At 47.5% G+C, this 24,469-nt stretch overlaps 1 protein-coding gene across 5 annotated transcripts in view; it reads left to right on the top strand.

The window, feature by feature from the left end:
- Positions 1-5,246: 5,246 nt before the first annotated feature.
- The window catches only part of LOC119450930 (uncharacterized), a 38,802-nt gene continuing 19,579 nt past the window's right edge, over positions 5,247-24,469 (top strand). For 2 of the 5 annotated variants that reach the window (XM_049666352.1, XM_049666350.1), the window contains exons 1-3: positions 5,274-5,357; positions 10,617-10,942; positions 23,150-23,299. In XM_049666352.1, the coding sequence (XP_049522309.1) occupies positions 10,651-10,942; positions 23,150-23,299 (442 nt within the window). In that variant the 5' untranslated portion in view covers positions 5,274-5,357; positions 10,617-10,650. Of the gene's footprint in view, positions 5,361-10,613; positions 10,943-23,149; positions 23,300-24,469 lie in introns of all 5 variants that reach the window. The other 3 variants (XM_037714394.2, XM_049666351.1, XM_049666353.1) reach the window with 3 other exon arrangements.

Here is a 24,469-nt window from a genome sequence, read left to right as displayed (position 1 = left end):
GGGACCATGGCCTTATGGTCGCTACGGTACGCCGCCATAGGGCGTACAGCAAAGGTTGGCACGTTCTTCATAAACACGTCACCAACGCCGCGCGCGTTCGGTGAGAACGCGGGCAAAACGCCACCGCCGTCGACAACCGTTCTGCGCGTTGTTTGTGTGACCGCATCCAAACGCTGTCAAAATGCTGGCGTGAGCAAGCGCGCCTGCAGCAGCGAGCGAAGGTTCGTGCGGTCTATCACTTCAACGGCGCATGCCGTTGAAGTGATAGCGGGCCGGCTCCCAGCTTTGTATGCGCTGTGCTTTGCACAGCGCATACAAAGGTAGGAGCCGTGTTGCAGATCGCTTTCAAGATACGGTGCGCGCGACCGCCCGGCGCCGCGCAAAGTACAAGTTGCTCGCAGAGTAGAAGCCGCAGCCCCTCCCTCCCGCGTTGCCTTCCCGCTGTCCTCCTTTCGCGTGGGAGATTGAGTCGCCAGTTCCCCTTGCGCCCGGTCGCAAGATACGCATTTGGTGCCGCAGCCAAACGTCGTCTCCCCTCCCTCCCGTCCCCCCACGGCCTTTCGCGCCACGGAAGTGGCGTTTGCTCCCCGCCGTGCGTTCGCTCCCCGTGAAAGCGCGCGTCCCTCGCGCGCTTTCACTCGCACATACAGCATACGGCGAATGAGAGTTTTTTTCTACATCCTGGACGCGACCATCGAAGACTGAGCCCTTAACAGCTTCGCTGTAAAAGCGTACTAATCGTAATGAGCTGTGATGACGTAACAAAACGCACCACTTCTTCCGAAGCAGTATACGTTGGTATCGTCGTCACCATCATCATCAGTGTTGACAGATCAAAAGCATGTAACGATGCATTTAAGCCATAAATCATACGCACGTCCGCATGCTTGTACTTGAAACCCCGTTGCGTAAAATCCACTGTCAACACCTTTGCTTCACCTTTCATAGTGACCTCACTTGTAACTCGCATTCCCACTATGCTTGCCTCAAGTTTCGATGGTATATCTTGCGGACGCCCGCATTGTGAGCGTCCGTGCGCTTACCTTCAGTGCAATCGGCATGGAGTCACAATGTGTGGGCATTGCTGGACACACTGGCTAAAGAAAGTAATTAAATTTTGAGCTATCCTTTGAACACCACCGCCCATACTACCATACACTACCATACTTTAATGCTTGGTCACTTAAAGCCATCGTTCTGAGGGATTTCTGGTACTATCCTTATCTGGTATATCGCTTCTCGCTCCCTCACACCTAAACAAGGCTACTGTGTTCCTCGCCGATCGACAAAACACGGCAAAAGCACGCGCCAATGTGGCATTCCGTCTTTTCTAGACAGTCGAGGCCCTAGCGTTCTTCACGCAGCCACCAAGCAATAACTTAAGAATCATTTGATTTGATACACTTGGCAGTGTTTGTTTATGCCCCGCAAAGGTGGAGGCGAAATGTCTGAAATATTAATCGTACGTCATCGTTTCTGTACTTTCTGCGAGACCTTTTCGTTTGACCTGTAGATTCGCTCAACATATCCCATTACCAGAAGCTATGGGTTTGTATTTCATTTATGCTAAACTAGCTAGGTGTTATAAATGTTACATTGTCTGCCACTTAATCTCGCATTTATGACATTCTCGTGCGCTTGCTATGTCGTACCTATAGCAGCTTCCCGCTGCCTGCCAGTCATAGCATGCAAGCAGTCTAATGTGGTGTTGACAGGCCCGATTTTTCTATATATTTAGTTAAATGCGTGCAAAAAGTTATTATTATAGTCGTTTTTACATGACCGCGTGCATGTGCATAGGTTGGGAAATGTCTAGATGTGGCAAGACGCGTATACGGTAACGTTATAACTAAAAAAAGGAGAAAAGAAGAGGTAGTCTACCAGATATTATTGGGGGCGAGGAGTTACGCAGTCGCCATCTGTCGGTAGCGCCTCGCTTACGTAGTATGAGGGATAACGCGGCGCGCTCCTCATAGGTTTGGCTGTCGGCACTCAATAAAAACACCACGCGGGAGCCCTCCTGGTCATTTCTGTAAGTACTCTCCAAGCGAGCGAAGTTTATTACTGTCAAAATAATAACCTTGGGCAAACAGAAAGCGCAGAATAGTTTACAGGCGCTATCTCTTTACCGAATACGTACAGTGAACGCCCACCACGCGCGGTCGACGCGATGGAGTCCCCCGAACCAGCTACTTGCGTGAATGGTAGACAATCGCTGAGAGCAGACCATGTGAAATGTGTTCTTATAGTGGGCTGTCTGTATAACCAAATGGAGCATACCAGAAATGAGCCTCAATGCAGCGATCGCACGATTCGCAGACACCGACAGCGCGTCTCCATGTATATATGTTCGCGCACAATGTTTCGCTTTCGCTGCGAGCGCGTTTCGATCATTTTTGTTCTTCTAAATTCTTGGACGTTTCAGTATCATTATTTCTGAAGTTGCATCGCACTGTATGTTTGTCGGTCTTCTCAGCGAGGAATTTCCCAGTGTTTCTTTTTGTTAATCTAGTACATTCATTGTTTGGTGCTAACATAAACATGAGCACATGCCATGGCTTTTTTGAATGTGCTTCTTACCGTTCCCTTTTCATGCTGGTGAACTTGCCAGTATCTAGCATCAACAAGTTCTTAGACGAAATCTTCGTGAGATTAACCGGGCTGCGCGCGCGGCCGAGCTTCTCAGTGCGCGCTTTATGCTACTCACAGAACATCGCCGCTCCAACGCCGTAGCAGAAATCTCCCTCGCGGAAGTGCTTGCTACACACCCGAGTTGTAGCCGATGGCTGCTTGCCGGTTCTAAGTTTCGCAATCCAAGGTACACGCAGCTTGTTGGCCTGCGGGTACGTGTGAAGGCTGACACCGGGCTCCGTTGCGTACGTCCGGCGCTGCGGCACCGAGCAGTAGCGTACCATTTAGGATTCCTTCAAAGGCAGCCACTACCTATTATGGCGCTTTCAAGTGTTGTCAAGCAGACACCCGAGGTGGGAAAACATCCCCACTTAATCAGAACCGGAGCGCAGGTGGAACTTTAAACTTTCGTTGTCAGCTCGCTTCGGCGCTTCCGAAGCAGACGACGCGGCCGCTGTGTCCACGTGATCCCGCATATATCACGCCACGCCGACGGTGGCGCCAGCTTTTGCAGTGGTGGAGCTCGCTCCCAATAGGTCGGGTGCATTCGAAAATTTCAATTCTTTATGGCAGAGCAGCTCTGGGTTAAAGCCCCTTGATTGACGCGCCTGCGGCTTTTGGTCGGTGGAAAACGTCATGGAGGGGCTGGCATCCTCGGGATCGGCCGCCGACTCCATGGAGGCTTTTTTCCCTTCCTCCATGGCCGACTCCCACGGTGTCCCTCCTCTCTTTTGGTCCCATACCCACCTCTCCCGCTTAGGCCAGAGAGCCAGATTTATATTAATAAATACTGCATTCTTTCATTTTTCCTTCTATTAAGAACTATCGGATGCACTGATGCTTTTCTCATCGCTTTCCTACTGAATGAGACAAACAGAACTTGGATACCCTTTAAGAATTAGACCACTGACTTAGACCACAGAATTAGACCACTGACCACTGACACACATCACGACGCTCAGAAAAATCACGACCAAGACGGAGTGCATGATTGGATTAATCAATAGAATCTCCAACAAGAGGAGCGGTCTAAAGGAGGACAATCTCCTACGGCTATTCCACGCATTCTTAATGAGTCACATAATTTACGTGGCTGCAATGCACAAGTGGTACGCTTCTGAAAGGCACAAGCTGGACACGCTCATCCGTAAAAGCATCAAAAAAGTTATAGGAGTACCAATAAACGCCAGCACGGACCGCCTTCTTCAACTAGGTGTACATAATACACTCGATGAAATCATCGAAGCTCAGGAAACGGCTCAAGTATCACGACTCTCTAGCACCCCTGCTGGGAGGGAGATTCTCGCGGTCTTAGGAATCGGCTCCACTGTAGCGATGGAACGCACATGTGAAATGCCAGATTACCTACGGGACAACATTACGGTTGCTCCTTTTCCCAAAAACGTGCATCCACAACACAATGCGAGCAGGCGCAAAGCTAGGGCTGTGGCATTGCTCCGGAGCATAAAAGCCTCGCCTCACACGGTCACTTTCGTTGACGCGGCCCAGTACGAGCACACATCGGACTTCGTCGCAACGGTAGTCAATCATGACGGACACGTCACTTGTGCGGCCTCCATCAGAGACAGCACCCCGGCTAGGGCAGAGCAGGCTGCGGTCGCTCTTGCACTTCTCGACGATGAGAGAGCTGAAATATTTACTGACTCGAGGGCGGCGGTTCGGGCATTTGCCTCTGGTGCCATCGCCAAGGAAGCTCATCGAATTCTCAAAGGCAAAGTCATCCAGCCACATACAATCACGTGGTTCCCGGCCCATCTCGAACCCCAACTCGACTCCCTCCGCAACCTCAATGACATCGCACACGTCCAAGCGCGCGAACTAACCCTCCGCGCTGACTGCAAGTCGAAGCTCCGTCGATTCTAGGCTCGTCGAGTTCCGTGACACTCTCTCCACCCTTCAACGAGGTTACCAAACACTACTACCTTGGTAGAAGACTATACCCTCCCCCACACGGGACACTAACCAGACCTCAAGCTGTCACACTACGCATGCTTCAGACGGGATCATATCCCAACCTGAATTTATTTCACTACATCAATCCAGACTGCTTTAGTCCAGACTGCCCTAGCTGCGGACAATGTAGTACTTTGGAACACATGCTCTGGGGATGCCCCTCGTTACAGAGGGGCCCGCATCGATGCACTGCAGAGGAGTGGAGCTCTGCTCTTCGGAGCTCCGACCATTCACGCCAATTTTGGGCTGTCCAGAGAGCCCACGATGCGGCGCTGGAGCTTGGTCTCCCGTCCCGACGTGGGTGCGGCCCGCAGCTTCGTCGCCTCCCTGAGAGGGGGCAACAGAGCTTCTCAGGACCTCCATTAAAGTTCTTTGTCTGTCTGACTGACAAGAAATGCATTGAGTTCATTACAGGATCAGTGATACATAGTCTTGATGCCTTGAAAGATAAGCATACTGTGGTAAATACGAGTGAGTACGTTTCGTAACTTAATCGGAAAATTTAAGTACACCGACGCGCTTTCGAAAGCAGGCAAAGCCACTGTAGCAGACGACACTCAAACAAGTTTCTCTGTGGTCACGTGACAGCAACATCCGGTTCTCTCGTGCGCGTCATTTCCCGCGCGCGGCAGCACGGCAAGCAACGGCGGCGGCGGCGGCAAGGGAGCGAAGGACCGGAGCGCAAGCGGTGGCAGAAGCGGCGGCTCGGCGTCTCAGGTGTGCGTCGGTGGTTTGGCTCGCAGCACTTCCCTGTGGTAAGCTCATATTGCATTCTTGTTTGCATGCGCCTTCAGTGCGAGCACATTGGAAACCTCCGCTTCCTGCGTGCGCATTCTGTCTCATGTCTTGTTTCCCACCCGTACAATGTGTGCAGCGGCGAGGAAGTGCTTTGGATGCGTCGTTCAAAAAACAGGTTTCTACAGAAGCGTCGCCGCGTTGCTGGTGTTCAGGGCGGGGCGCGCGCGGTGCGAGCCATTTCGTTGAGTTGGGTGCGTGAAGTTGACATCGAACTTCAGACGTTTCTTGAACGCATTACATCGCGAAGTTTCCTAGGGTCTCCTGGACTGGGCGACGCGTACGTTACAAGACAATGTCTGGTCGTTTGCGCCGCCAAGCACCTTGTTTGGAGTAGGCCATGCGTGTGTGATCGCCGCAGCACCTGGCGTCGTCCAGCGATCGCATTGGTCCGTGGCTAATTGCCTGCCATGTATTGAGACGGGGACCCTGCATGCATTCTGAATGAGGTTACGCAGTGCACGCCGCGCGGTCGGAGGGCAGCATTACGATGCTGAGCGTAGTAGTACGTCTTCGTTACTGGCTACGATCACTGGTCCGCGTCTCCTGCTGTCACCTGCCGGTGTTTTGTTACTCTCACAACGGCCCGCTCCTTCGCTTACTTGAATAAATGCGCAGAGTGCTTTGAAAATGAACCGAAATTGAAATGAACTTTTTGCATGTACCTGTACTGTACGCTGTAGCCCGGCAGCAAGAGCTCGTGGCGATGTGTTTCCCAAGGCGGTTTTTGCAAACTGTCACCGCCGATCAGCCGATACCGGTTATGTACACATGCGTGCATTGCGTACTTGCATAACACGGGTGTGTGTTCGAATACATCATAACATTTCCACTATTTCATTGCCTATAAATGGGTCCCGAATTGACTTCTGTCGCAGTTTTGATAATGCATAATTTTGGAGTACTATTGCATGCCGAAAGTTGCTAGTGTTTTCAAGGTGTCTTCCCTTTCTTCGTTTGTAACGACTGAGCTACAGCATTGCAAGCAATGAGGGGTCGGATACCATGTTGTAAAAGAAAAAAAAAAAAAGAAATCTGTGCCCATCGAGCAGATGATTAAGTTATAAAAAAAATGAAAGAGAGAGAGAGGGAGAGAGATATAGACTCCACAGCCCCAAGTTAATGATTGTGCTAAGCAGCTCCAATGCCGTGCACTCCTTCATATGACCTACCCACCCCAGTCAAATGCCTTGACAGACACTTGGATAATGGGTTTCACTGGCCTTGGCCTTGCAGAATCTTCATCTAGCCATCTCCCATTCAATACTGCTTTCTAATACATGCAAAAGTACGAAAAATAATGGTTCACGTACACCTTTTTATTTAATGTCTCATTATATGCTATCTTTCTACCTGCTGTGTGTACTTTAATCCATTTTTATTCTTCGGTAAGTTTCATCTTGTGGTCAAGGTCTTCGGTGAGTGATTGGCCTAGATAAACATACTCTTGCACAGATTCTAGAGGCTGACTAGCAATCATGAATCATAGTCCTCTCGAGCCTGTATCTAGGTAGAGCTAAAGCATAGTTTTAGTACTGTGGGAAATGTCAAAAATCCCTCACTTTGGTTAGCGGGGTTGGGGCTATCACAAGTAGAGACATATGCTACGAGCAGAGACAGCTTCGAGCTTGCAACCCGTTTCGTCCTTTCTGACTCTTCTTCGTACAACAAAAGTCCTTTGCACTAGTTGGTGCAGACTCAGTCGTTTCTTGAATGCCAGCTTGGCACAATAACCAGAACTATATTTGGCGGTGACCTACGAATTTAGTACAAGCTCTGCCCACAAATCTGCCGTGCACCAGCACTCTGTGCTTCCGGGCTGCGAAACACAGTTCCTGGGAGATGCCAGTACCGAAAGAAGTTATAGCCTTTGCCTTTACGTAACGGAAATGAGCGATTGTGATTGGCCAGTGTATTAACACAAGTTCTCTCCAAGTTAGACAGTGGTGTATTTGCTTGTGTGTTCTTATGGGTTGTCACCCACTACAGAGCAAGAGCAAGGATGGGGCTTGTCCGGTCCATTCCTTAATGTGTGCTTTCATTTAGTGCCTTGCAGTATTCAAGTAATAATGAATCTTGCGCAGCATGGCACACATGTACTTCCTGCTTCATAGTCATGCTTGTCATTGCTATGGAATGTGCAAGCTAAAGCTGCTGTAACCTAGGCTCCTGCATATTTGCACTCGAAAGGTTCATTTTAGTGTTACTTTTTCTCTGTTGGACAACGTCCATCTACTTCAGTAGCCATCTTATGAAACACAGCATGGATAGAGACAAGAGTGAAAAAAACAAAAAGATATACAAGCAACAAATGCAGGTCTTGTACTTGTCACTTAAAGGGACAAGTTATTCTTTCAAAACTCAAGTTGCATTTTTTCAACTGAAAATTGTTTCCAAACTGTCCTTGCCAGTTGCGAAAGTGACCCTTCTTGAATTTCATTCTCAAACTGGAGCTCTGAGGACATGAGTGTGAAGTGACAATTTCACTGCAGTTTTTGTGCATTTTTGCAACTTCTGTGCTAATAAATTTTTTGAAAGTCAAAGTCACTACATTAAGCCTTTCCAGAAATTTGAATGAAATCTAATCCTTTTTTGTTAATAAAGGCTTCGCCAACGCCAAACATAGGCTGTGGAATTATTTTCTGTTAGGTCAGTTCAGCTGTTTTAAAGTAAATCTTCCTTTGTCTGTTCCTTCAGGTTTCACATTTAATTGGTGGGTTGTCCTGAGTACCTCCGCTGCATCAACGAGAGCAGGTGTGTTTTGGCATATGGGTGGGTGAAGAGATTTGTGTCATAGATGCAGACTTGGGTAGGACAAGCTGAGTGGTTTCTCTGTTGGGAGAGAGAAAAGATGTGAAGGGGGGGGGTGCGTTGTGACATGATAGGTTGTGTATATAATATAGCAGGGTGTTTTGACTGACAGTGCCAGTATCTATCTGCACCTGTGTGGTGCCTAATAAAATAATAAATTGCAACATAAAACCTGTACATATATAATATTGGCAAATATGTATCTCTGAAGCCCACAGACCTCTTTATGAAATAGTGCATGATATTCAACAGCTCGTGTTATTTTCTTAAATTGATTTGGTATGGCCAATTCTTAGCCAATACTCCAGAATAGGTATGCACCGCTGCAACACAAGTATAGAATCATTAAGATTAGTTGTCCACAGGCATCATGTATAGGCTTCGTCCTCCCGACATTGCTGCATTCATGTCTCACATGTCTGATTCGGTGTTTGCATTTTGGCATAGCTTGTGAATAGTGTAGTGCATAATTATTGCATGATCTTAAAATTGTGACCTGTGCTGTGCATAGACAAACATTGCATAAGCTTACACGTTGCCCAGGGTGAAAATAACGAAAATTGTACACATTGCATATAGTTATATGAATTTTAAAAGTGCCCTGAACCATCTCTCGGGCTTTATGAGAAGGAAAATACATTCCGTGGACAACACACATATGGACCAAATTTTGCACTTGTGAGTGGTCCGTAAGGTTCACAAGCGGAGCGCGGAAGACACCTTTTAAAGCGAAGCTTTATATGGCTAGGCGAAATGAAAAAGCATCTGTTAGTTGCCTGTCCACAAAAAACCATCATGATTAGCATTGGCTCGAGCATCGTCATTTTCTTCTGCAGCTGGCTCGTTGGTGCCTTCGGGTTGCGCTCGTGCCACTGCTCCCGCGTTCGTTGTCATCGTCTTCTTCCACAGCTGGCTGCGTTGCTGCTCTTCATTCCAGCGTAGAATTTCACTTCTTTTCTGTCGTCGTAATGGGGAGGCCGTGTTTATGGGGGTATGAGCTATTCGTTGTCTTACATAACGGACAGATTTAATTTTGAAGCAATTTCATTTTGAAAAATCGCAAGCGGCAATGGCAGGCGAATGCTGCTAACCACGCCACCGAGAAACTCTAGTCATCAAACGCAAGCGACAACGGCGGACTGCGGGCATGCCGTCAGTCCCGTCGTTCTCTCCGTCGCAGCGAAACATGCGTGTAACCTCATAAAGAAACACAAAGATGTAACCAATAATTGAGAAATACGTTAACGAACCATCGGGATTAACACCAGGGCTGCACGTTTCAGCTTCGCTGGTTAACCTTCTGTACGGAGTGCTTAGGCAGTGATCTCTTTTATCAAACACCCTCTTTTCAAATAGGGGCATTCCCCTCACCCGTTTCGAATATGCTAGCGTCTTGCATATGTCGTCATATGAAACATTCTCATAGATGGCTCCTATTGGCCAATAGCTGCCAGAGTAGGCCGCAGACTCGTGTTACTCGCACATCCGGTGAAGGTATGCACTTGGGAGTTACTGTTCACATGGAACGGCAGTGTCTGGCCGACACCATTAATGTACACAGAAAAGGTTGTTGATGCTACGTTTCACTTGTCACAGCTTCACTGCCGTTCTCACGCAGAGACAGTTGCCAATTTCTGTGAAAGTTACAAAATGTGACCTTTGTTTCCTGGGGTCAGTAGCAGGGACCCCACGCAGTGTTAAGAGGTGGGGTTGACGGCTCCTGCACCTCTGGTACGAAATGTGCAACCTGGCGATCGATGCAGGATCCATCGGTGAGCTGTTATGTGCACTACCGGTGTTCACACGATTAAAAACAGGCCGTGCACAGACGATGTTACAAACTGTGGATTGGATGACCAAAATGTGTGCACTAGTCACTGCCACCGGTGTCGCTCTGCTCCATCGGAACGAAGGACGTTGAGGAGGAATGAGAAAGGTTAATTTGGCGTTCATGTTATCTACATTCCTGCTCGATCTTTTTGAAAAATTATGTCAGTGATATATTTCTGGGAGGCACAAAACTCGGTACAAGGTGTTTTTGAGGCTTCAAAAAAGGTACTTCATGGCCCCTTTAAAGCTTTGTTTCTCATAGATTCAATGTGCGTTTGATCTACATAATCACATTGTTCTCTTTTTCTGTGTTCTTACTTTACAAAACCTCCACTTGCAGCAAGACTGACCTATTCACAGTCACAGGACTGTAATCAGTCAGTGTAGCTGGATTTGGTATTTCTTTTTGGTGCCCTTTAAGTGCTTCTGCTGTTCTGTTTTTTTTTCTTGGTCTCTTAATGCTGTTCTTCTTATTGTGCTTCATGTAATCCTGTGTAATCCTATGCTTTTTGTCTGTTGTGCTGTTTAATCACAGCGAACAGAAGCCAACTCTCAGTTTTTTTGAACCTCAGCAGGCAAAGGAGGAGGGGCTGCTAGTTACTGTCTGCCATGGAGAAGTCTGCGAGTGGTCAGGTGTACCGGTACCCACCGGCCTCAGGCCTTCTGCTGGGCGCTGGCTTGGTGGGCTACTGTGCCACGCTGCTTCTGCTGGTGAGCTTTGCAAGCCCTTACTGGCTGGAGAGCTACCAGGAGGCCAACATGGAGTTTGTGCGGCTGGGCCTGTGGGACGTCTGCTTCCACAACTACCGCCACCCGTCCTACCAGTATGATGAGACCTTCAATGGCTGCCACTGGATTCACTCGTACGCCTACCAGAACATCCGTGACTGGCTCCTGCCTGGTCAGTGACACCTTATCCTTTTCAAACCAAAATTAATTCCAGAACACCATGAATTGACTAAGGTTTCTGATGTTTCCTTTCCTCCTTTCTTCACAAAAGTTGTCATCTGTGTACCGTTGAACGTCGATAAAAGACACAGATTGTAACGAATTATCAGATATAATGAAGTAAATCTAAAAATCGTCTGGCTGATATCAGTGTGTAAGGAGTAGATGCTTATAACAAATATCAGATGCAACGAAGCTATTTTCCTGTTGGGTGCGACTTCGTTATGGTGAGGCCTGACTGCATTTGATCATGCTCCAAATGATAGCTAATTGATTGCCTTTATAAAGTTTACTCTCTCTTTCCATTGGATGCTCAGGGGTGGGACTGCTGTGCCAATTGCTGCCATTTTGATACAAATGCAGATTCTTGCGCCAAACACAGAAATTGCACCACGCTGCGCCAAAACGACTTCGGCATGTGTACTCCGGCAGTGGCCACGAACAGCGAGCAGATTCGTTCACCGAAAAAGAGTGCGGCCGTGCACACTGCGCAGACTGCGCGACGGCGCCTCCCTCACAGTTTCTCATGATTTTCGTGGTTGTAACACTGTGCTTTTCGGTGCTTCCGGCAAGTGGCCGGAGCACGCGTGGCAACTCCCAGCTGTTGGAACTTTTTCACTCTCGGCCACTCACTGCTGTTGGAACGGCCAGGGCGGCTGCAGTTAGAGTACTAAAATACGGTTGAGTGGCGCTCGGCCCACTCAACTGAGGCTCAAAACAACGAAAACTAGGCTGAGGGCACTGCAAGCGAACTAGATATTAGGGAGGCGTGCGCTACAGCGGGTTCAGCGGGAGGGCGTCTCTGTGTCTAGGGCCGGTATACTGTGAAAATATTCCAATCTGTTTTTAGGCCCATATGGGCTAGGCCTGAGCCATTTTGACATATCACGAAGGGCTAATGGCAGATTTGGGATAAAAAGTCGCCGTTTCGTTCGAAAGGTTAAGCATCGATTGTGATAGCAAATTAGTATACAGCTATACGAAGTAAGGACAGTTGTTTTATCGGCCGTATGCACTTGTAAACGTTCGCTTACTAACTAAATTTACAAGCATGGTGTTACGTGCGCACAAGCAAACATTAACACATCTCACTCAATCACCACGGAAACTCGTCTTAACGCTGGAGTGAGGAAGCGCAGAATCAGCAGCGAGCGAAGTGACCTTCGTGCTGTCTATTGCTTCAACGCAAACTGAGCGGCAAGAACCCAGCACAGTACAAAGGTATGAGCCGTTCGCGCACCTACACACTGCCTCTAACGCAGATTGCTTTCTAGGTAGGCCCTGCGCGGCCGCGCAATTTCCAGTTGCTGCCAGAGTACAACGCTGCTCCCCTTCCAATTTCGTGCTGCCTCTCGCTTCAACACAAACTAAGCGGCGAAAACACAGCGCGCACTAAGCTATGAGCACTCGCACTCTGTCCCCATCACAGGTCGCTTTCAAGATAGGGCCTGCGCTGCCGCGCCATACGCAGCAGCCGCCAGAGAACGCCCCCTCTTCCTCCCTTTCCTCCCCCACGGTGCCTTGTGCGCTTCCTCCCCGCTTCCCTCCTCTTTTGTGCACGCGAGATTGAGCCGCCATCGTCGGCTCACCCTCGCACGCTTTCGCTCTCACATATAGCAAACGGCGCGCGGCGGTGATATTATCGCCACTGGACTCTATACAGGACATCACGGCGACGATGACGGCAGAAATGCGCCTGGAGTGTCCATATTACTGCTATCGCAATAAAGACAGATTGGAATAGTTTTACGTTATACCAGCCCAGGGTTGATTGCGGCTCTCTGGGTCTGCGGTGAGATATGGTGACCCAGCAATTATGTTACCGCGTCGATTGGACTGCATAATTTGAGAACATTTTCCGCTATCATCATGACCATCGGCGCGGTAATATATAGTTCGATTGTAGTTCTACCAATGTTTTCCACTTTACAGGAAAAAATGTGCCGTGCCGCTGCTCGAACGACTCTTCCATATTCTAGTACTCTATAGCTACAAAGCCTGCTTCTACTATGCGCTTTGTATTGGGTTATTCTCTGTTTCATCGTGGCCTCAAAGTGCACTGCCATATTCCATTATTCCACCAAAATTCAGATTGGCCTGCTTCAAGGTTCTCCAAAATGAAATTTACTCTGCTCCAAGCTGCTCCAAAATGTAATTTTGTCTGCTGCAAGCTGCTCCAAACTGCACTTTTACTTGATCGAAGAATTGCGCCAAAATTACTTTGGACAGTCCCACCCCTGGATGCTCTATATTTTCTCTATATTACTGTATGTATGCATGTATTTATGGTTTATGATGCTGCATTGCTGCTGCGTATTGTAGCGCTCAGGAGCTAGTCAAACTCTGCAGATATTTTTCTCTTAGTGCCACCCACTCACACACGCAAAAATAAAGTTGAACATTAAATGAGCTGAATATGTAGTTTCACCATATTTCTTGCGCATTGAGCATCATTAAAAACAGACAGCGCAACAACAGGCTAGAATTTTGAACATTGCAGTGAGTTTTGTTTTGTAAACCAATGTGGACTCCATGCCTGAACTCTGAAAATGAAGCTTCAAGGGCAAGATAGGCTATTTCTGAAGCCACCCAGGTATTTCATTAATATGATGCGAGTATTGACTGTATGACCTGTCAGCGTCTCTTATCGGCGAGATCGGAGATAGTATGAGCAAGCAGACAAAGCAGAGCGTTCAACTGGCGCTGGAGCCTCCACATGCATTGTGCAGTTCCTCTGCAGTGCTTTACAGTAATGTGGAGTATTGCACAATATGAAGTGTTCAGAATGTAAGAGATTGGACAGCTAGTCGAGCTTCGCTTGGAGGTCGGTCTGAAATCGACTGTGTGCACTTGTGTGAGTGAAATCCCCACACGACGTGAAGGATTCCTCATAATAATTTGTACATATGCTGTCAAAATGCTGATGGGTAAAAGAAACCAACGGTGGAGAAAAGTTCCACTTGATATTAGTTGAACGCAATTATCAACACAAGTACTCATGAGCATCTACCATTGTTTGAGACATTGTTAAAACAGTCTAGATGTCAGATCAGAAAATTAGACAACCCGAGAAAAGCTTCTGCGTCTTCACTGCTGCTGTCACTTAAGAATTGTGTTGCTGAGTCAGTGAAAATACAAATTTTGTGTCATTTTATTTATGAAGTGTTATGAGCACTGATGGCTAGCTTCGATGATACTTCCAATCTTAGTTAAATTTTTCCAAATCTGCCACAAATGGTGAAAGCTGACAAATAGTTAAAGTTCAGTCTTGTGCATGACATTGGTGGTAGAAGAATTCCAACAGAAATGTTAAACAGTGCATAGAAAATCTTTCGATCAAATGGATTCGTTTCTATAGGCGCGGTAACGAACGAGTTAATACATCAGTCTCATAACTGTACATTGCCACAGTGACATGAGTTCAATCCTCAGTGGGGGGCTGTGCGAAGATTTGTTTTTCTTTGCCATATAATGGAGCTGGCACTGAGGATGAGGGGATGGTGAGGGTGAGTAGTCGGCATGACGATTATGACAGCACATGGACAACATAACGTGGCATAGTGAAACAGATGGATAGGTGGGGCAAATCCAGTTTTGAGCCCTTAACGGTTGTTGCAGTAATATACCTTCTGCCAACTGTTGCTGTCTTCATTGTCAGGGTTGATCATGCTTCCCTGCATGCCTTCAGTAGAGAAGAATGGAAATTTATCTGTTTTCGAGAGTTGCAGTATACACTCTCACGTTTAATGAACAGGCAACGTCTGAAAGAGGCCGTTAAAGGGCCCCTAAACCACCCAGAGGTCGAAATTTAGTTGTGGTGTTGCAGTTGTGCACGAGTCTACAACGAACACGTAGCCGCGAGAATTTTTCGAAATGGTGCCGTAGTAGCGGAGTTGCACGCGTTTGATGATCGAAAAACGGCCCTCACTCGTTTCGCTCTTTCCTTCGCTACGGCTGGTCTCTCCTCCTCGCCGATTGCTGCTCTAAATGTCACGGGACATACGTCATCGCCAACGCGCTTCTCAAAACACTGCCTACTTCCGGTTAAGGCACGTCCACGCTAGCCATGCTAGCGGCACATATGCGGACGACGATATAGCCTGCCGCGCGAGAGGTGTCCAAAGTAGACGACAGTTCGGCCGGCGCCCCGCCCGCTGCACGATCAACGGGCCAATCGACGACTGCGAAGCTGCGCGCCTCTGCCACCGGCAACAAAAACGTTGGCTGCAGCTGAGTGCATGGCTACCGACGGGAGAGGACCGGCTCGGCTGTGCTCGCATTGTAGCCGACGGCGCCGTTAATATCAGCATATTTTTCTTCTTTATGTACATTTATTGTGAAGAGCGATAACAATGATAATAAAATATTGCAGCTTGTGAGCGTCTGTAATTCATTTCGAAGCACCAGTCCGCTTTAGCTTTGAAGGGAACCGGAAAAAGCCTAGCGACGATATCGGCGCCGTCGAGCGATAAGCGGCGGTTAGGCTGCCGCACAAATTAGTCCCGGTCTCATCCTCTCTACGTACGGCAAGGAAATCTCGTCGCTCGCGAGCAAAACCGCTGTCGAACGGCGGCCCGTGAATGGCAAACGGCGTGCGGCGAGTTAGCGTGCCGGTAACGTGGACGTGAACTCTGCGCTTCTCGGCTACCCGCTGTTGCTAGCGGTGCCGGCGCGTGTTATGCGAAGCGTGCCGCTATAGACACGCGCGCATAACATGTGTTGTGCGCACGTCTGTTGTTGTGTTGCGCGCACGTCTGGAAAGGCCAACACTGTCGCACTCTGTTCGTGCAGCTAATGAGACCGCTAAGCATGACTGTGTTGGAACACGAGCGATTTGGCACTTGTGTTGCAGGCTGTAATTACCTATGCGCAAGCGCGCACAAGCGAGCAACACGGCGAGGACGAGCAGGGAGCGCGCGTACCTGCTAGCAGACAAACTGGAAGTCGTAGGTTCTTGTTCGACCAATGGACCACATTTCCGCCGTTGACATCACCAGATTCCCCCTGCTGACATCATGACGACCGCTGGGGTTACCGGAAAGGCAAGGGGAGGAGGACGGCATTGTTTTTTTGGTTTTGTGGCGCGCCCGCGGCGCGTAGCGCTGCAGCGTTTGGCATTGTTAATCGTGACGGCAATCTGAACTCAATGCGCCTGTTTACTTGCAATGTTCAAAAAATATCTGAGGTGGTTTAGGAGCCCTTTAAGGTAAGTCCGAGTCCTTGACTTTTCAAATCAAGGGAGGAAAAATACTTGGCTCGCCGTAGCCGGTCAAGAGAATCATCTATGCGTGGTAACAGATAAACGTCCTTCCTTGTGACGTTGAGTTTTCTGTAATCAACACAGAAGCGGAGAGTGCCGTCCTTCTTCTTTACCAGGACAACCGGTGACGACCACGGACTGTTTGAAGGCTGGGTGATGCCATCGTCAATCTCCTTGACTTGTCGTTGAATTGCTTCTCGTTCTTTCTGCAAAACACGATATAGGCTGCTGGTGAATAGGACGTGCATCGTCGTAAGTAATTATCCTATGCTGCGTGATTGGCGTCTGAGTAATTATCCTATGCTGCGTGATTGGCGTCTGACTGACTTAGACGATCGAGCAAAGCAATTCACGCAACAGTCCTCGCAGTGCCGCCTTATTGTCCTCCGACAGATCGTTATTGATGTTGATATCTAGGACGCATTCTTCATCGCTGTCGCTTTCTCCACAAGCGAAACACTCAATAACGTCCTCCCAGGCTTCAGCGTAAGCGACGGCAGTGCCCCGGAAGACGTGTCGGTGCTCATTTGTGAAATTTGTGATCAAGACGTCAGCTTGGCCATCCCTAACGTCAACGATTCCTCGAGCGACGCTAATTTGAGGGTAAGTAGAAGGGAACGTTACACTCTGAGAGGACTTCGCCTTCACGTATGCCCTCGGACGTAACCGGAATCATGACACTAGCACTGAGGTGGTATCGTGACGCTGTCGTTGGAAATTTGAAGAGCAGCTGTGCGGCGGCTGGCGTTTCGTGTCGTTGCTTTCTTTGTAGAGAAAGAGATACAGCGTCGGCGGAGGTCGATGATGGCGCCGTACTCGCGAATAAAGTCTATTCCAAGTATTAATTCACGGGAACATTCTCGGAGAACAAGGGAGTTGATCGGAAACATTGAATTTAGAATTCGCACCTGAGAAGTGCACACACCAAGCGGTTTGACGACATGTCCTGCCAGCTGTCCGTACGTGCGTCCCTGTCCAAGGCATAAGGACTTTCTTTAAACGGCTTCACAGTTTTCCGCTGATAATTGAATAGTCAGCGCCAGTGTCGATTAAGGCAGTAACATTTCGACCGTCGATCAGCACAGGTATGTTCATGGAAAAGTCTCAAGCCTGAGACACTGGCGTCGTCAAGTCTCCGTCGGTCTGAGGTCGCTTCGATTGGAGGTCTTCGGCACATCCAGTATCAGCGGCCTCGCCTCGAAAGGTCGCCGACGTCAGTTTTCCAGGCGAGGGCTCGGAGATAGTCCTTGCGACATCCGCCTTGCCCCTCCCGAATAGGATGGCCGTGGTGACGGCTGATCGCAACTGGTGCCTTGATGACAGTGGCGCGTGCTGTCGGGTGATAAAATCTTCAATCCCAGGTGGCCTGTTGTCCGAAACGGGGTCGGGGTGAATTGACAGGAAACCCCTGGAGTCCAAGGCGGCGGTACTGGCACTCTCGGTATAAATGACCTGCCTCACCACAGTGGTAACAGCGGTCGCCGGTCGGCTATGCGCCAAATGTCCGATTTACGCGCGGATGGCCGAGCCTTGCCAAAATAAGGAACCGCCTGCGCTGACTGAAGCGTCGCATACGGGGTGACGGCAGGTAGGGGGCTGGTGCCGGGATATGGGGCCCGAATGCGTCGGGATAAGTCGCCCGCTGGTATTCGCTTACGGTAGGAGGTGTCGCTGGCGACAGGGCGGTGCATCTTAAAACGTCAGCTTAGGTTGCGCGTCGAGGTTCACTTGATGTTGTGAAGGCCTCAACTGGTGGAACGGCCTGAAGTGCTGCTTCGTAACGTGGTGCGCCAAGTGCATGCTGCACTTTGTCACGCACGACGCTAGCGATGAAGTTGGTTGAAGGCTGCTGCGTCTGATGCAGCTGTCGTAGCTCGTCGCAGACTACCGCTCGGATAATCTCGCGAAGCGACTCGACGTTGGTCGTGAGAGCTCCTAGGCCACTGGTAGCAGAGGAGATATTCATTTGCAGATCGTATTGGTGCGAGCGCTGGTGCAGGGCCTTCTCCATGGCGACGGCGTCAGTGAGAAACTCCGCAACCGTTTTGGGCGGACTACGAATGAATCCACCAAAAAGCTGCTCTTTCACTCCGCGCATCAAGTGGCGCAGCTTCTTGTCTTCTGACATGGTAGGGTCAATATTGCCCAGCATAGAGCAGTGATTATCGTTGAAATGGTCCTTTATTGCACATGACTAACCACTTATGTAACCAACAAAACAAGCCGTGATTGTTGTAGATGCATTCGTTGAACACCATTTCATGCCATACATGGCTGCACGTCTTCAGACCATGTCCGATAATAATAGATGTTGATTCTGCTCAGTGATCGCTCTGCAGTTGCTCTAGAGCTTGCTTTATTTTCTGTACAAAAATGCCCACGGAGTTCTGGAAGCAACACCACCTTTAGAAGCGGGTTGCCCTTATGAAAGCCAGGGGCAACTAATTAAGCTCAAGTATTCCTTGTTTTTGATAGATTCAAGCCCACCGCCTCCAATAGATGCAGTGTCGTCACCCTCTAACTCTGTAAAATCAGGATTGGTAAGCCGCATGGCTTTTGAGAACAAAAAATGATTTCAGGCTGCAATGAGCAAAATGCTACCTTGATGTGGCAGCTTCACGAGATGTGTCCAAGCGAGTGCAGACACTAGCCGTAACTTGCGCTATCTCAGTGGCTATTGTTTTGTAAAAGTGGCTATCCTAAGGATATTCAGAGAGCACTGGAGAAGTTGGAAATACCTTGTTGCTCACACACAACGAGCCATTTGGGGAGAAGCCCCAACCAGTGCTACATGTTAGGCTAGTTGGTGCTTGCTTAGTGACATCATGTAGTGCAAGGGAACGACCACAAGGAAACAAATACGTGCCACAGGCGCTTGTGACATGTGCTTATTTATGTTCCCTTGTGTGTGTGCCTTTGTGCTACATGATGTCGCTAAGCAACCAGTGTGCTGGTCAGGGGCGAGCGCTAGTTTACTTGCGAGCTCTCAAATGGCAAAAAAAGAAAAGAAAGCTTGAAACTGTTGCCACAGAACAGCGCAAAATTTAAGAGAGTCCACGTGTATCCCTCAGGTGTCATTCTCATTCAATGCAAGTAAAATACAGATAAACCTCGACATAGTGATGTCAGTGGCAATTTGATTAGTTATATCGAAATTTCGTTACATTGATATTCTACCTTCTGTGCAAATAAGTGCAGTTGCCGATAGATTTGTTTTCCACAGAACGGACGTAAATTTGTAGCAATTGTAAAAAGCAAATTGGAATGAGAAAAAAAAATTCCTTTTTGGGGGGGGGGGGGGTTGGCTTTGGGAGTCAGCGATGAAAGGTACGGTTTCAGGCCATGTTGCCAATAACTTCACATCGGCGGTACGAAGCGAAGCCAGCCGCACTTTTGCGTCGCCTGCAGTGGGACGACGCTATTATGAAAAGCGCTGGCAATGGGGAGCGAATGCTTCATCGGTCTCTCGCATCAATGCATCTCCAAAACTTGAGATTATGCAACAATTTCTTTATAGTGAAATTGTGTATAAACACACTTCGTTATATTGAGGTTCTAAATGCATGGTGTTCTATGGACAAGAAGTTATAAAAAGCTAAATACTTCATTATATCGAACATTTCATTTATATTGAGGTTTGTCGCATAAAGATTTGTCATATAGAGATTTAGCTGTAACACAATTCTGAATCCTTTCAGCCTTTTTTAATGTGACACTTTCTTTGCCTATCTCGCTCTTTATTGTTTGGTATGGGTTTTTCACCTAATAGGCATGTGAGTCAGGCTCCAGTGTCTGTGACACTGAATTTTGACCAACAGCGTAGTGCCAGTGAGCGCACCTCTGTTCTGCAGAATAAAATAATAAATCACAGCGTTAAACCAGTACATGTATTGTTCGCTCACAGCTACCTGTAAAGGACACGGACCTTTTTAATGAAACAGCACATGATAGTCAATGGATTCTCCGATTTTCTCGTGGAAGGAAAGCTTAGGAGAGGTTCGGGCTAGCTCGGATCAGTTGAAGAGATTGTGGCAAAAGTCACGCGGTGTTTTTTGCAAGGAGCACAGGGACTGGTGTGCCAAACATCAACATTGCCATAGCAGCCGCACTCCTGAAGCTCTTGCTGCTGCTCTCGGCCTCTGAAAAGTGATACAAGATTTTTCGGCCCGTGTCTTTCGAGCAGCACATTCTGTTTGTGAGACAAGCTGACTTTGGAGTGGGGCGTGTAAGCTTGAAAGTTGTGTTTTGGGTCTGTGAATGTGGTTTGTCAGCCAACAGCAGAGACACATTATCAGGGCGCGGGTCTTTGTCTTCATCTTTAGCCTGCCACGGAAAAACATGGGCGCGTCTGCTTCACTAAAACTGTTACAGAAGTTTCGTAGGTTTTGTTCTGACGCACGTCAGTACAAAGCTGGTGTACAAAGCAGTACAATCATCTCGCTCCAGCGAGATGATTGGAGGCGCAAAGGGAGATGACACACCAACATGGCAGCATTTCTTCCGGTTTGAAAAAACGTGACGTCACGGACTCTCCTATTTTGTTTCCTTGCTCCACGGATTTTCCTTAATTTCTTATATTGGGTTAGTGCCACTGGATGGGTGCCCGCTCTCGGGTGAATCCCCCAGAATCCCCTGTCTGGCCAGACCTCTCTTGTTCGTTTACTTATTTTGTTTTATTGGGCCACTTCTCGTATTCTACCACCATGACTAGGGGGAAAGAAGCCTTGAATGTATTTATATGTGCATCGCATTTCTCCTTGCATAAATTTCTCTGTGCCAGTTTTTCGACAGGCATCAAACATCGTCTTTGACGTCCTGACATCCCTGCAATAATGTCTCGCATTGTACATCCACCAAATTTGGTGTTTGCATTTTTGTATAGGTTGTCAAATATGTAGTGCTAAGCATAAACATTGCATTATATTAGTTGCAATGAGTTGTGTTGCAATTGGCCATTTCACAGAGATTCCAACATGTGCATTAGATCTGCATATTTTCTTTTTTTTGTTTGGAGCTGTACTGACTTCCTTATAAGAGCATGTATGTCTGCAAAATTTGGGATTTCAACAGTTGTCTGATGAATATGTAACTCGACAGTGCTGTCTCAAAAAGTAGAAGTTTGTTGACTTCATTTTTATGTCTTGCAGTGCCTAGGGAATTTTTGGTGACAATAAAAGGATGTTTAGTGAGACTACCTGAAAATGATCACTTTTTATGGAAATAATGAAAATATGTTCTGATATTTGCTGGCTAATAATACATGGATGATGCGTCCCTGTGTGCTAAAACATAGCATGATGTGCAAACGTTATCTGTGAAATTTTGTAAAAGAGTGCTAACTTGGGTCAGTTCACACACGTTGCTGAAAGGGTAACAGAGCATAGGGCAGGACAAACGAAACAAAATGGACAAAGCGTGGATTTGTTTACATGTGTAATTGGTGCATTTCTTGCTTTTACTTTTTTTTTCGCTTTGTGCTTTCATTCTGTCTTTTTATATCTTCATCTGGCACCTTTGTATATTTCCTCACGTGGAATTTTGCATCGGGACTCCTTCAAAGAAGCAACGGAAAAGAAAATGATAGGCATAGCATGAAGAGACTGGTAGATGGCAGTATGTATTAGAGAGCAAATCCAGGTAACTGATATGCCAGTCAAGACTAAATGAGGTTGGCTGGTTTATGTGATGCCTAGAGAAGATGAACTGGTGGTCTGTTAGAGCAACAGAATGAGTGTCCTGCGAAGGAAAATGCTGTGAAGGACAGCAGAGGACTAGCTGGAGAGACTATATTGGAATGCAATTGATCACTTGAGAGAGGCCTTCGTCCTACAGTGGACATAAAATAGGCTGATAAGAATGACAATGACTCCTTCAACTCCTTAAATACCCGAGGACAAGTTAGCTCATTGTGACAAAGGTTGCACTACTTTGTAATTTTGATACATAAATAAGCAATACACAATGTCTTTCGCTTTTGTTTTTCAACAAGAGCAGAAAAAGCTCTATAGCATTCCTGATGTTACATTTTTTAGAAAGAAATGACCAAAAAATGCAGGTAAAAAACAAAAACTGCACTTTTCATCAATTTTTTAAAATATGGCAATTATGGGGTTAAAGAGGTGGGTCCTGCAACATCTTTCAAAAATTGGAAGTGGGGTGCCTTTCAGGGAGTATATTCCTAGATAAGCTTTTGAAAAGGATGTAATAAATAACGGGAGGCATAAAGATTGCAACATTTAACTTTCCCGATATCTCCTCAACAAGTTTCCTATCAGCTGGGATGGTGGTGGTAGCAATGCCCTGCCTACTGCTCCTTTCTTACTTTTTTCTTCTTTGGAAGTACCTTTACTGTAATCATTTAAAGCATTCAAGGTTGGTGTGTGATAAGAAGTGCCGAAGAGAGGTGACACGGGACAGGCAGGATGTATTGATAAATCACTGCTTCCCCGTTTGCTAGAATATGGGAGAGGTCTGCCTGTATGCATCAACTTTCGCCCAGGAGTAACTAAGGGTCATGAACGCCAACCTAGTGGCTGGCGTATGAGCTGCTGGACAGGTCTATGACGTCATAGGTGGGACACAATAGAGGGGCCTTGAAAGCCAAAGGAGAGTTAAAATTCTGGAGGGCCGGTGCTTAGATGAGAAGCACACAGAAAAGAGCAATGCACACGTGTGTGGAACACACACGAGCAACACACATCTCATTGTGCTCACGAGTGGAATAATGCTTGACTTGCTCGTGCTTGGCAACATTGTCTACAGATCAGAAAGATTTCCCTACGTGTTTAAAAAGTGTTTCAGCGCCCCTTTAACAGTGTAGGTGTGGTTTGACTCATTTTGGCAGAGGAGTTGTTCTACTGTCAAGTGCTTGGTTAACCTCTATGTCTCTTTCCTGTGCAGGATGGCTCATGTTTGTGCAGAGCATGATGACGTTGGCGCTTATGTTTGCCTTGGGTGCCCTGGTCTTGCTGAGTGTGGTGCTAATGCGTTACATGCTGCGCTTCGAGATCATCTTCCTGCTGGGTGCATTCATCCTCGAGGCCATTACAGGTACCCACCTCTCTTGCCTTTGCTTCATCATGGCAGCTTGGGGCTGTGTTTTGTGTAATGATCCCTTCTCATTTTACAGTATTGGCCCACACAAAGCCACGCCATTGGTATTGCTGGAATCAGCCACTCAGTAGTACGGATGATAACAAATTAATAGTAAAGGAATCACATTCAGTGCGTCTGCATGTCCCCTTTTGATGCGTGTGCAAATTGAGTTTAGTGTTGATGGTGAAAATGCGCTTTAGATTAATTAATTGATGGATGGATGAATGAATGGAATTCAATACTGGTGTCACACGAGCAATCCAAAGGCCTTTGAAACGATAGTATATCAACTCAACAGTGAAGTACATGCTGCCACATGGGTGGCCTCATCGGCCATCAAATCAGTAGTTATAGAGTTGACAAAGCTGCATGGAACTCATTTGGAATCCCAAAGGCCTTCAAGCAGCGGACGCGGGCACCCTCATTAACAGTACATTTACTGTGGCGAGCAATAAGCACTGTGTTCAATGAAAAAAGAATAGCAAAAAGCTGTTTAGTCTGTAATGATAGTTTATTTTCTTGCAGCATGCGCCAGTAACTAAAGATATACATTATTTCAATTTGTCATTAAGATGCCGTCGAGCAAAGAAAACGCACTCTTCAGGTATACAGTCGAACCCACTTATAAAAATATTCAAGTGCCACGAAAATTCCATTGTTATAATCTATAATTGTTACAACCAGGTTGCATGAAAAAAGCAAAATAGGGGGATGGCAGACCTGTTGTGAGAAAACTATAATGGCTATAATAACTGTTTAACTCTGCTTCCTGTGTGCTCTGATCGCGTGTAACAGGCCACGGCTTTCGGCGTACAAGAATGGCACTGCTATAACAACTGCAAAGAGGGGTCACAAGCGGTAAGCGACATGTGAGCTCTGCTGAGGCATCGCTATGGTGGCCCCAAAAGGGGCCTTTTAAAGGATCCGAGAAGGTTGCCGTGGCAGCCTCTCAGCTTGAGAAATCCAGAAGAAACACTGAGGCGAGATCGCGACATGGATCTTGCCACATACTTCTCACTGGCTTGCACGAGAAAACCTCATGCACGCTTTCCTAAAGCCTTGCTTCACGCGAAGCTTGCCAACATCCTTCTCCAAGGCATCCAGGTGCTTCACATAGTGCAGCGG

The sequence above is a fragment of the Dermacentor silvarum genome, chromosome 4, assembly GCF_013339745.2.
Source record: "Dermacentor silvarum isolate Dsil-2018 chromosome 4, BIME_Dsil_1.4, whole genome shotgun sequence".
In the NCBI taxonomy this organism is placed as follows: Eukaryota; Metazoa; Arthropoda; class Arachnida; order Ixodida; family Ixodidae; genus Dermacentor; species Dermacentor silvarum.
This window is presented reverse-complemented; position numbering and strand designations above follow the sequence as displayed.